Source organism: Oncorhynchus kisutch, linkage group LG17 (genome assembly GCF_002021735.2).
Source record: "Oncorhynchus kisutch isolate 150728-3 linkage group LG17, Okis_V2, whole genome shotgun sequence".
Taxonomy (NCBI): domain Eukaryota; kingdom Metazoa; phylum Chordata; class Actinopteri; order Salmoniformes; family Salmonidae; genus Oncorhynchus; species Oncorhynchus kisutch.
The window spans coordinates 7,816,487-7,829,743 of NC_034190.2; the positions used below are offsets into that span (position 1 = coordinate 7,816,487).

At 43.0% G+C, this 13,257-nt stretch overlaps 1 protein-coding gene across 1 annotated transcript in view; it reads right to left on the minus strand.

Annotated features, from left to right (window-relative positions):
* Positions 1–1,252: 1,252 nt before the first annotated feature.
* Positions 1,253–13,257, minus strand: part of LOC109885529 (gamma-aminobutyric acid type B receptor subunit 1) — a 165,722-nt gene continuing 153,717 nt past the window's right edge. The window contains exons 15-17 of the mRNA XM_031794948.1: positions 7,570–7,698; positions 6,483–6,629; positions 1,253–1,721 (exon numbers count right to left, since the gene is read on the minus strand). Coding sequence (XP_031650808.1) covers positions 1,434–1,721; positions 6,483–6,629; positions 7,570–7,698 — 564 coding nt within the window. The 3' untranslated portion in view covers positions 1,253–1,433. The remainder of the gene's footprint in view (positions 1,722–6,482; positions 6,630–7,569; positions 7,699–13,257) is intronic.

Sequence of the window (13,257 nt, forward strand, 5' to 3'; positions counted from 1 at the left end):
ATAAGGTAAACATGTATTGTGGTAAACAATAAATAAGGTAAACATGTATTGTGGTAAACAATAAATAAGGTAAACATGTATTGTGGTAAACAATAAATAAGGTAAACATGTATTGTGGTAAACAATAAACAAGGTAAACATGTATTGTGGTAAACAATAAATATTGTGGTAAACAATAAATAAGGTAAACATGTATTGTGGTAAACAATAAATAAGGTAAACATGTATTGTGGTAAACAATAAATAAGGTAAACATGTATTGTGGTAAACAATAAATAAGGTAAACATGTATTGTGGTAAACAATAAATAAGGTAAACATGTATTGTGGTAAACAATAAACAAGGTAAACATGTATTGTGGTAAACAATAAATATTGTGGTAAACAATAAATAAGGTAAACATGTATTGTGGTAAACAATAAATAAGGTAAACATGTATTGTGGTAAACAATAAATAAGGTAAACATGTATTGTGGTAAACAATAAATAAGGTAAACATGTATTGTGGTAAACAATAAATAAGGTAAACATGTATTGTGGTAAACAATAAATATGATGGATGTCTTGGCCATAACATCACTACCTCTCTGTTCTCCCTCTCTAGGAGTAATGTAGATACTAACCCTAGATGGTTGTTCATACATCATGCTCTGAGAGCAGCAGAAATTATAGACTGCATGAGTGTGTTGTTCTTATTCCCCCCGCCCCCCTTAAAGAAATATGGAATGATTTCATTTATTGGACACAAGGGGGAGGGAGTGACAGAAGGAGAGAGAGAGAGAGAGAGAGAGAGAGAGAGAGAGGGGGAGGAGAGAGTGAGAGAGAGAGGAACGATAATCCTCTGCTTTCTGTTTTCCCTTCTTCAAATCCCTTTCCCTCTTTCAACAGTTCTCTTCAGAAAGCTTCCTCTTGTCTTTTGGCTGTTTTAAGATAAGGCCCCTTTCTCTCTGATCTCTCTCTCTCTGATCTCTCTCTCTGATCTCTCTCTCTCTGATCTCTCTCTCTGTCACTCCTCTGACCACTGTCTGTTCTCTCTCTCTCTGATCTCTCTCATTCAATGAATCTCATACCCGTTTGACTCCCGTTGCTCCTCTGATCACTGCCTTACTCATCACTAAGCACCCTACCTCCCTCCCTCCCTATCCCCCTCCCTCCCTACCTCCCTACCTCCCTCCCTCCCTACCTCCCTCCCTACCTATCCCCCTCCCTCCCTACCTCCCTCCCTCCCTCCCTACCTATTCCCCTCCCTCCCTACCTCCCTCCCTACCTCCTCTTGTTCACTAAACATACTTTCTCTGACTCATACTCATTCGCTCACTCCCACTCACATTTGCTTCTTGATGCTCACTCCGTTCACACGCTTCCTCTAAAAGCTACCCCATCTCTTACCCCGCTCGCCCCATTTACTCATCTCTCCTTCAGATCTTCTCGCTCTACTTGTAGAGGAGCTGTAGCCGGCTGGTGTGGCAGTTGTTTCTACTGATCTTCCCATCGGGCTGATAGAGGTTGGAGGAGTTGGAGAATGATGGAGGGAGGGAGTGGTTGTCTGAGGCGGGGTTGGGGTACCCCGGTGGGGGGATGAGGGATTTGGGGTCGTTGTTCGAGGGGATGGGGAGAAGGGGTGTGCTGTGGTTCTGGTTGGCTGTGGAGGGTCGTCTTCGGGAGCGGAGGGCTTGTCGCTCCACCAGCTGGTTTCGTAGCTCTGACACCCTCTCTTCTTTCTGTGAATGAGAGAGAGAGAAAGAGAGAGAGAGAGAGAGAGAGAGAGAGACAGAGAGAGAGAGAGAGAGAGAGAGAGAGAGGGACAGAGAGCGAGGGAGAGGCAGAGAGAGAGAGAGAGAGAGAGAGAGAGAGAGGGACAGAGGGCGAGGCAGAGAGAGAGAGAGAGAGAGAGAGAGAGAGAGAGAGAGAGAGAGAGAGAGAGAGAGAGAGAGAGAGAGAGAGAGAGAAAGTGTTATATTCAAAGTGAATGATCACCTATCCTTTAGCAGGTTGATGTTTATTGTCATGAATCTTTCCCTGGAGGCATCATTGAAAGGTTTCTGCTAGATGGGCCAGCTGCAAAGTCAAAATTGGCTATAAAAAAAAAAGATTGTATGACTTTGTGGCTGTACCAGCTAGTGACCACTCTGTAGAGCTGCCTCCAGTACACGAGTTATTCAAATAAGTGCTAACCTGCAATCCTTTAACTAGGGACAGGAGTCCATAAGTAGCTTGTTTTTGGTCACAGGTTCAGGAATGGCTGAAGAATTGCAACATTTACCTAGACCTAACCCTGCAGATGGCAATACTGGGTGATTTGAAAAGCCATAGTCAATCGATCAATAATATAATAATTATTTTAGCAAAAATGTTTCTTTATTTTACAATCTGTAGAAACTATGAGAATAGAAAGGTTTAGAAACATCACAGCACAGTTGAAACATACATGGCAAATAGAAAACCAAAACAGATGGTGTTGAGAGATAGATGGGAGGGGTTGAATGGAGCTGCAGGGTGGGACTAATAACAACAAGATAAGCTATGTTAAACATATGGGGTTTGTAAAATGTATATAGGTTCAGAAATGTCGTGAAATAGCACAGTTACAAATAGAACCGGACGGACATCAGAAATAGAGGAAGGATTAAAAACAAACAAAATATAACTATTGTAAAATAGTCTGTAAAAATGTGTATAGTATGTATAAACTGGAAGTAGAATACTAAGTGTTATTGTTTATATACAGTATATATACATATGTTTGTATGACGATAAGATTCACCAACTGAGACATAAACTGAACAAGTTCCACAGACATGTGACTCACAGAAATTGAATTATGTGTCCCTGAACAAAGGGGTGGGGGTCAAAATCAAAAGTAACAGTCAGTATCTGGTGTGGCCACCAGCTGCATTAAGTAATGCAGTGCATCTCCTACTCATGGACTGCAACAGGTTTGCCAGTTCTTGCTGTGAGATGTTACCCCAGTCTTCCATCAAGGCACCTGCAAGATCCCGTACATTTCTGGGGGGGAATGGCCCTAGCCCTCACCCTTCGATCCAACAGGTCCCAGACGTGCTCAATGGGATTGAGATCCGGGCCCTTCGTTGGCCATGGCAGAACACTGACATTCCTGTCTTGCAGGAAATCGCGCACAGAACGGGCAGTATGGCTGGTAGCAATGTCATGCTGGAGGGTCATGTCAGGATGAGCCTGCAGGAAGGGTACCACATGAGGGAGGAGGATGTCTTCCCTGTAACGCACAGCGTTGAGATTGCCTGTAATGACAACAGGCTCAGTCCGATGATGCTGTGACACACCGCCCCAGACCATGACGGACCATCCACCTCCAAATCAATCCCGCTCCAGAGTACAGGCCTCGGTGTAACGCTCATTCCTACGACGATAAATGCGAATCCGACCATCACCCCTGGTGAGACAAGACCGCGACTTGTCAGTGAAGAGCACTTTTTGCCAGTCCTGTCTGGTCCAGCGACAGTGGGTTTGTGCCCATAGGCGACGTTGTTGCCGGTGTTGTCTGGTGAGGACCTGCCTTACAACAGGCCTACAAGCCCTCAGTCCAGCCTCTCTCAGCCTATTGCAGACAGTCTGAGCACTGATGGAGGGATTGTGCGTTCCTGGTGTAACTCAGGCAGTTGTTGTTTCCATCCTGTACCTGTCCTGCAGGTGTTATGTTCGGATGTATCGATCCTGTGCAGGTGTTGTTACACGTGGTCTGCACTGCGAGGACGATCAGCTGTCCATCCTGTCTCCGTGTAGCGATGTCTTAGGCGTCTCACAGTACGGACATTGACATTTATTGCCCTGGCCACATCTGCAGTCCTCATGCCTCCTCGCAGCATGCCTAAGGCACGTTCACGCAGATGAGCAGGGACCCTGGGCATCTTTCTTTTGGTGTTTTTCAGAGTCAGTAGAAAGGCCTCTTTAGTGTCCTAAGTTTTCATAACTGTGACCTTAATTGACTACCGTCTGTAAGCTGTTAGTGTCTTAACGACCGTTCCACAGGTGCATGTTCATGAATTGTTTATGGTTCATTGAACAAGCATTGGAAACAGTTTTTAAACCCTTTACAATGAAGATCTGTGAAGTTATTCTGATTTTTGCAAATTATCTTAGATAGACAGGGTCCTGAAAAAGGGACGTTTCTTTTTTTGCTGAGTTTATATATATATATATATATATATATATATATATATTTACCAAAACAAAATATGGGGGATTTTAAATGATGCAGACAATTACATTGATGGATGCAACAATCTGCAATATTAAAGCAGATCCACACTCTAAATAAACATTTTTTTATATATATTTAAAAAATAAACTAGGGCCAGGAGTTTTTCCCTGACCATGTGATGGGATTAGATCCTATACACCTACATGTAGAATAGGGATCTTCAAGCAGTCGTAAGGACACAGAGTCAGCAGGAGGCAGGTAGAGGTGTAAATGACTGTTGGGATTTATTTACACAGCGCTGGTGATGATGGTGATACAAAATATATAACTTTTTTACAAATGTCTGAAAAAGCCTCTCATGTCTTAATTAGAAAAGCACAGGTGGGGTCTACCAAGCTCGGATACAACCTCCTCAAACGAATCCTCAAACAAAATGCCCAAACAGGAACTTAAATAGCATAAACCACACCTATCCGGGCATGCAGGCCAGGTACATTTATGGGCGTTCAAACATGCACGTTCACTCTACATTAACAAGACAGAGAGAAACCTGATGTGCTCCATACAAGACAACGATCAAATTGACAGAAAACTGGTAAATGCAAATAAATAAACCAAATCTCCTTATCAGCTAGCGAGCCCTCCGAACGACATTTCCAGCTATCGAGCTCTCCAAATGACATTTCCAGCTATCGAGCTCTTCAAACTACATTTCCAGCCAGCGAGCTCTCCGAATGACATTTTCAGCTATCGAGCTCTCCAAATGACATTTCCAGCTATCGAGCTCTCCAAATGACATTTCTAGCTATCGAGCTCTTCAAACTACATTTCCAGCCAGCGAGCTCTCCGAATGACATTTTCAGCTATCGAGCTCTCCGAATGACATTTCCAGCTATCGAGCTCTCCGAATGACATTTCCAGCTATCGAGCTCTCCGAACGACATTTCTAGCTATCGAGCTCTCCAAACAATATTTCCAGCTATCGAGCTCTCCGAATGACATTTCCAGCTAGCGAGCTCTCCAAACGACATTTCAAGCTAGCGAGCTCTCCGAACAACATTTCCAGCTAGTGAGCTCTCCAAAACGACATTTCCAGCTACCGAGCTCTCCGAACGACATTTCCAGCTACCGAGCTCTCCAAACGACATTTCCAGCTGGCGAGCGCTCAAAACTACATTTCCAGCTATCGAGCTCTCCGAACGACATTTCCAGCCAGCGAGCTCTCCAAACAACATTTCCAGCTAGCGAGCGCTCCAAACTACATTTCCAGCTATCGAGCTCTCCGAACGACATTTCCAGCTAGCGAGCTCTCCGAACGACATTTCCAGCTAGCGAGCTATACGAACGACATTTCCAGCTAGCGAGCTATCCGAATGACATTTCCAGCTAGCGAGCTCTCCGAACGACATTTCCAGCTAGCGAGCCCTCCGAACGACATTTACCAGCTAGCGAGCTCTCCGAACGACATTTCCAGCCAGCGAGCTCTCCGAACGACAATTCCAGCCAGTGAGCCCTCCGAACGACATTTCCAACTAGCGAGCTCTCCGAAACGACATTTCCAACTAGGAGAATGAGAACGGTATGAACGTAGTAATACATATACTTAATGACTAAACAGAAATGAAGTTTCCGTAACCAAACATTAGAGCGCTAGGTATATATTTACTGCACATCTACCATTCCAGTGTTTAATTGCTATATTGTAATTACTTTGCCACCTTGGCCTATTCATTGCCTTAACTCCCTTATCTTACCTCATTTGCACTCACTGTATATAGACATTTTGTTTTCTTTTTTCTCTACTGTATTATTGACTGTATGTTTTGTTTATTCCCTGTGTGACTCTTGTGTTGTTGTATGTGTCGAATTGCTATGCTTTATCTTGGCCAGGTCGCAGTTGTAAATGAGAACTTGTTCTCAACTAGCCAACCTGGTTAAATAAAGGTGAAATAAAAAATGTAAAAACTGGAAATTGATCAACATTGTAAAACAATTGACACAAAGAATTAATAAGTATGCAGGAATTGGCGGGAGTCAGTGGAGAGAGATGTGCCTATAGTGCATCTTAGACAGATTACTGCATAACATAACTGCATTAGATACAGATGTTATACCTACTGCATATTATCACTGCATTAGGAACAGATGCTATACCTACTGCATAATATCACTGCATTAGGAACAGATGCTATACCTACTGCATAATATCACTGCATTAGGAACAGATGCTATATCTACTGCATAATATCACTGCATTAGGAACAGATGCTATACCTACTGCATAACAGAACAGAACCTGTACCTCCTGAATGATCTTCTGTAGTTCCTTGTTCTCTCTCTCCAGCTGTCTGGACTTCTCCTCATCGTTGTTGTTGGTGGATGAGCCCTGTGTCTTCATGGTCTCCTGGGTGTCTGACTGCCACTCCCCTCGGGTGATCAGACGACGCATCTACAGTACCACCATAGAGATAAACATTCCGTACTGAAACATCTACAGTATCACCATGGAGATAAACAATCTGTACTGAAACATCTACAGTATCACCATAGAGATAAACAATCTGTACTGAAACATCTACAGTATCACCATAGAGATAAACAATCTGTACTGAAACATCTACAGTATCACCATAGAGATAAACAATCTGTACTGAAACATCTACAGTATCACCATGGAGATAAACATTCTGTACTGAAACATCTACAGTATCACCATAGAGATAAACATTCTGTACTGGAACATCGACAGTATCACCATAGAGATAAACATTCTGTACTGGAACATCTACAGTATCACCATAGAGATAAACATTCTGTACTGAAACATCTACAGTACATCAGAAACATACAATGAATTGACCTGTTGCTCACCGGTACGGAGTACCAGCACTTTGAATTTTCTACTATAGAATATAATCCCCAAAATGTTAACACCGGCACAGTAGCAGACATACTGTAGTTACTGACTGAAGTTGCTATGGTAACACAGAGACAAACTGTAGTTACTGACTGAAGCTGCTATGGTAACACAGAGACATACTGTAGTTACTGACTGAAGCTGCTATGGTAACACAGAGACATACTGTAGTTACTGACTGAAGTTGCTATGGTAACACAGAGACATACTGTAGTTACTGACTGAAGCTGCTATGGTAACACAGAGACATACTGTAGTTACTGACTGAGGCTGCTATGGTAACACAGAGACATACTGTAGTTACTGACTGAGGCTGCTATGGTAACACAGAGACATACTGTAGTTACTGACTGAAGCTGCTATGGTAACACAGAGACATACTGTAGCTACTGACTGAAGCTGCTATGGTAACACAGAGACATACTGTAGTTACTGACTGAAGCTGCTATGGTAACACAGAGACATATTCTACCTTGGGGACGAAGAGCACCACCAGGGTGATGTAGACGGAGAAGACGATGGCCAGGGAGGCGAAGGCAAACGAGGCGTCCTGCTGCGACGACAAGATCATGGTGACGGGAGCCGTGATCATACACAACACCTGTAGGGAGGAGGGGGAGAGAGGGGGGTTGGCAGAGAAGGGGGAGATGGGGTAGGGGGAAAGATAGAGGGGTGAGACAGAGGAGGGGGTAGAAGGAGAGAGACAAATAGAGAGAAAGAGAGAGGGGGCGGAGGAAGAGGAGAGACAAATAGAGAGAAAGAGAGAGGGGGGGCAGAGGAAGAGGAGAGAGACAAATAGAGAGAAAGAGAGAGGGGGCAGAGGAAGAGGAGAGACAAATAGAGAGAAAGAGAGAGGGGGGCGGAGGAAGAGGAGAGACAAATAGAGAGAAAGAGAGAGGGGGGCGGAGGAAGAGGAGAGACAAATAGAGAGAAAGAGAGAGGGGGGGCAGAGGAAGAGGAGAGAGACAAATAGAGAGAAAGAGAGAGGGGGCAGAGGAAGATGAGAGACAAATAGAGAGAAAGAGAGAGTAGGGCGGAGGAAGAGGAGAGAGACAAATAGAGAGAAAGAGAGAGGGGGGACGGAGGAAGAGGAGAGACAAATAGAGAGAAAGAGAGGGGGACGGAGGAAGAGGAGAGAGACAAATAGAGAGAGATGTGGAATAGTGGGTGGGAGAGAGAGATGTGTAATAGTGGGTGGGAGAGAGAGATGTGGAATAGTGGGAGAGAGACCGAGGAGGGGGGGGGGGGTGAAAAATGAGAGAGGACAGAGAGGGAGGTCCATATGTATTGACCAACAATCAGTCATCTCTCCTCCAAAACCTGCAAAGACATATCTGATATTGGTATAAAGCTTAAATTCTTGTTCATCTAAGAGCACTGTCCAATTTACAGTAGCTATTACAGTGAAATAATACCATGCTATTGTTTGAGGAGAGTGCACAGTTTTGAACATGAAAAGTTATTAATAAACAAATTAGGCACATTTGGGCAGACTTGATAGAACATTTTGAACAGAAATGCAATGGTTCATTGGATCAGTATAAACTTTGCACATACCCTGCTGCCATCTAGTGGCCAAAATCTAAATTGCACCTGGGCTGGAATAATACATTATGGCCTTTCTCTTGCATTTCAAAGATGATAAAAAGTTATTTGTTTCTTTGTATTATCTTTTACCAGATCTATTGTGTTTCTTTCTCCTACATTCCTTTCACATTTCCACAAACTTCAAAGTGTTTCCTTTCAAATGGTACCAAGAAAATGCATATCCTTGCTTCAGGGCCTGAGCTACAGGCAGTTAGATTTGGCGAAAAATTGAAAAAAAAAAAGGGGCCGATCATTAAGAGTATTTATTTTTAACCAGGCTGGCAAAAATAATAAAAAGACCCCGCAATCAAACCGAGGCGGTATTTTTCTCTGTTGTGTCATTAATCACAGTGGACAGGTCACAGAAGAAAAGGACGATTATCTCTGGGCACATATTCAATTCACACCTATAATGTGCATCTCAAACGGCACCCTATAGAGTACCACAGTATGAGTCGTAATACCCATAAAAACCTAGCTCTCAAATGGCACCCTGTAGAGTACCACAGTATGAGTCATAATACCCATAAAACCTAGCTCTCAAATGGCGATTTTTAGAAACACTTAAAATAAGGGCTTAGTTTCGTGTAGGCTCACCCTGGCGTGACATTTTGATAACCATGTAAATCTCTCTAGGACGAGGTGACTTTTATCAATATATTCGCATGTTTTCGCCTGTCAGTTTACGCTAGGATTGGTCTCAGTCCACCGTATCTGCTGATGTCACACTTCCTCATCTACGGTGGAAGGTGTCAAAGCTACAGCGATGTTTATCAGACCAGGAGAGATTCCATCTATGGTGGAAGGTGTCAAAGCTACAGCGATGTTTATCAGACCAGGAGAGATCCCATCCCATCTGAACAGGAAAGTGTGCATAGAAATCAACACATGTAAGTTCTCTCTCCAGAGCCAATTTGTAATTCTCTCAGTCAGCTTGACTTTAAATTGGGTTCAATGCATAGTGGGTAATCCTCAGAGATGAATTCAAATACAACCATGGAAATTGGGAAACGGGAAATCTGCCATAGTGGGGACAACACTCTTGATTAAAATGCTGTGTCACAGCCGCAGCGCAGCAGGAGAGACTGTGGAGATGTTTATTTTTTATTTCCAGACTCAATACCAAACCGTGAAAGACCACACTTAGTCATCAAGATTACCACACTGACCAGGAGAGACAGTGGAGATGTTTATTTTGTATTTCCAGACTCAATACCAAACCGTGAAAGACCACACTTAGTCATCCAGGAGTCTCAATTTGTGAACCTTGGATGCAGAGACATTGTAAAAGGTTTAATGCTGCATTTTATATAAAAAATAATTTCTTACCTATCTTACCTAATTATCGTCACTCCAGAGAAGCCGAGGGCAGAGCAAAGGGAAACAACTACTTCAAGGTCTCAGAGAGATTGAAATGCTACAAGCGCACACCGCTAACTAGCTAGCCAATTTACACCAGTTCCACACACACACTGCAGGCCTGACAAGTGGATGTTATTCCCCTGATGAGGAAGGGAAGAGACGTACTACACATCCTCTCTGCTGCCTCTCCTCTGTTTTCCCAGACCACATTCAGATGGCAGATAGTGTAGATCCCCATGTACACAGCCCATATGGCCAAAACACACACACACACACAACACACACACACACACTGTTTTCTGGGCCACAATTAGATGGAAGATACTGTGTAGTGATTTAGGACGGACCCCATGCTGAAAGCACCACTGGCCAAGATCCTCATTAGGGGTGAGAGGTACAGTAGGGCTGGAGGTGAGCAGAGCCACAGAAGACCACGTAGGTCAGAGAGCCAGGCATCGGCAGAGAATTAAACGAAGGAGGGGAGGGAGGGAGATAAGAGAGAGAACGAATGGAGACTGAGAATGAATGGACACAGTGCGCAAAGAGATAGGCAAATTAGACTGACACACAGTGCGGAGAGAGATAAGCAAATTAGACTGACACACAGATCAGCTGAAGGATTTGGACAAACAGACAAACACTCTTACTGCCACTGCCCAAAGAAGCTATCTCTCTCTCTCTCTCTCTCTCTCTCTCTCTCTCTCTCTGTCTCTCTCTCTCTCTCTCTCTCTCTCTCTCTCTCTCTCTCTCTCTGTCTCTCTCTCAATCTCTCTCTCTCTCTCTCTCTCTGTCTCTGTCTCTCTCTCTCTCTCTCTCTCTCTGTCTCTGTCTCTGTCTCTCTCTGTCTATGTCTCTGTCTCTCTGTTCTGTCTCTCTCTCTCTCTCTCTCTCTCTCTCTCTCTCTCTCTCTCTCTCGGTCTCAATTCAAAGGGCTTTATTGACATGGGAAACATATGTTTACATTGCCAAAGCATGTGAAATAGGTAATAAACTAAAGTGAAATAAACAATGAAAAAATTGTTTTGCCAATTTTAACCGCACACTTGTTGTTTGTGTATATGGATTTTTTAACGTCATATGCTAATGCCAAACTGAGTCAAAAGCTTTTTAGAAATCAACATAAAAACACTTTGCCTTTGTTTGTTTGCCAATTAGGGTGTGCAGGGAAAATACACGGTCTGTCGTACGGTAATTTGGTAAAAAGCCAATTTGACATTTGCTCAGTACATTGTTTTCACTGAGGAAATGTACAAGTCTGCTATTAATGATAATGCAGACGATTTTGCCAAGGTTGCTGTTGACGCATATCCAACGGTAGTTATGGAGGTCAGATTTGTCTCCACTTTTGTGGATTGGGGTTCTTGGGTCCAAATATTGGGGAAGATGCCAGAGCTAAGGATGATGTTAAAGAGTTTAACTATAGTCAATTGGAATGTGTGGTCTGAATATTTTATTATTTCATTTAGGATACATCAACCCCACAGGCCTTTTTGGGTTGGAGGGTTTTGTATTTTGTCCTGTAGCTCATTCAATATAATTGGAGAATCCAGTGTGTTCTGGAATCCAGTGTGTTCTGGAATCCAGTGTGTTCTGGTCGTCTTTAATAGCTGATTCTAAAATGTGTATTTTATCATGTATATGTTGTTGCTGTTTGTTCTTTGTTACAGAGCCAATCAGATTGGAGAAGTGATTTATCCATACATCTTTGTTTTGGATAGATAACTCTTCCTGTTGTTGTTTATTCAGTGTTTTTCCAATTTTCCCAGAAGTGATTAGATTCTATGGATTCTTAAATGACACTGAGCTGATTTCTGACGTGCTGTTCTTTCTTTTTCCGTAGTCTATATCTTTATTGTTGTAGTGATTCACCGTAGTGAAGGCTCAGATTTTCTGTGTCTCTATGTTTTAGGTTGGATTTTTTTCCATTCTTCTTGAAACCATTTCAAACCAAATCAAATTGTATTTGTCACCGAATACAACAATACAGGGAAATGCTGACTTACAAGCCCTTAACCAACAATACAGGGAAATGCTGACTTACAAGCCCTTAACCAACAATACAGGGAAATGCTGACTTACAAGCCCTTAACCAACAATACAGGGAAATGCTGACTTACAAGCCCTTAACCAACAATACAGGGAAATGCTGACTTACAAGCCCTTAACCAACAATACAGGGAAATGCTGACTTACAAGCCCTTAACCAACAATACAGGGAAATGCTGACTTACAAGCCCTTAACCAACAATACAGGGAAATGCTGACTTACAAGCCCTTAACCAACAATACAGTTTTAAGAAAAATACCTAAAGAAAATAAGAAATAAAAGTAATTAAAGAGCAGCAATAAAATAACAATAGTGAGACTATATACAGGGTATTACGGTACAGAGTCAATGTGGAGGCTATATACAGGGTATTACGGTACAGAGTCAATGTGGAGGCTATATACAGGGTATTACGGTACAGAGTCAATGTGGAGGCTATATACAGGGTATTACGGTACAGAGTCCATGTGGAGGCTATATACAGGGTGTTACGGTACAGAGTCAATGTGGAGGCTATATACAGGGTATTACGGTACAGAGTCCATGTGGAGGCTATATACAGGGTATTACGGTACAGAGTCAATGTGGAGACTATATACAGGGTGTTACGGTACAGAGTCAATGTGGAGGCTATATACAGGGTATTACGGTACAGAGTCAATGTGGAGGCTATATACAGGGTATTACGGTACAGAGTCAATGTGGAGGCTATATACAGGGTATTACGGTACAGAGTCGATGTGGAGGCTATATACAGGGTATTACGGTACAGAGTCCATGTGGAGGCTATATACAGGGTATTACGGTACAGAGTCCATGTGGAGGCTATATACAGGGTATTACGGTACAGAGTCCATGTGGAGGCTATATACAGGGTATTACGGTACAGAGTCCATGTGGAGGCTATATACAGGGTGTTACGGTACAGAGTCCATGTGGAGGCTATATACAGGGTATTACGGTACAGAGTCAATGTGGAGGCTATATACAGGGTATTACGGTACAGAGTCAATGTGGAGACTATATACAGGGTATTACGGTACAGAGTCCATGTGGAGGCTATATACAGGGTATTACGGTACAGAGTCAATGTGGAGACTATATACAGGGTATTACGGTACAGAGTCAATGTGGAGGCTATATACAGGGTATTACGGTACAGAG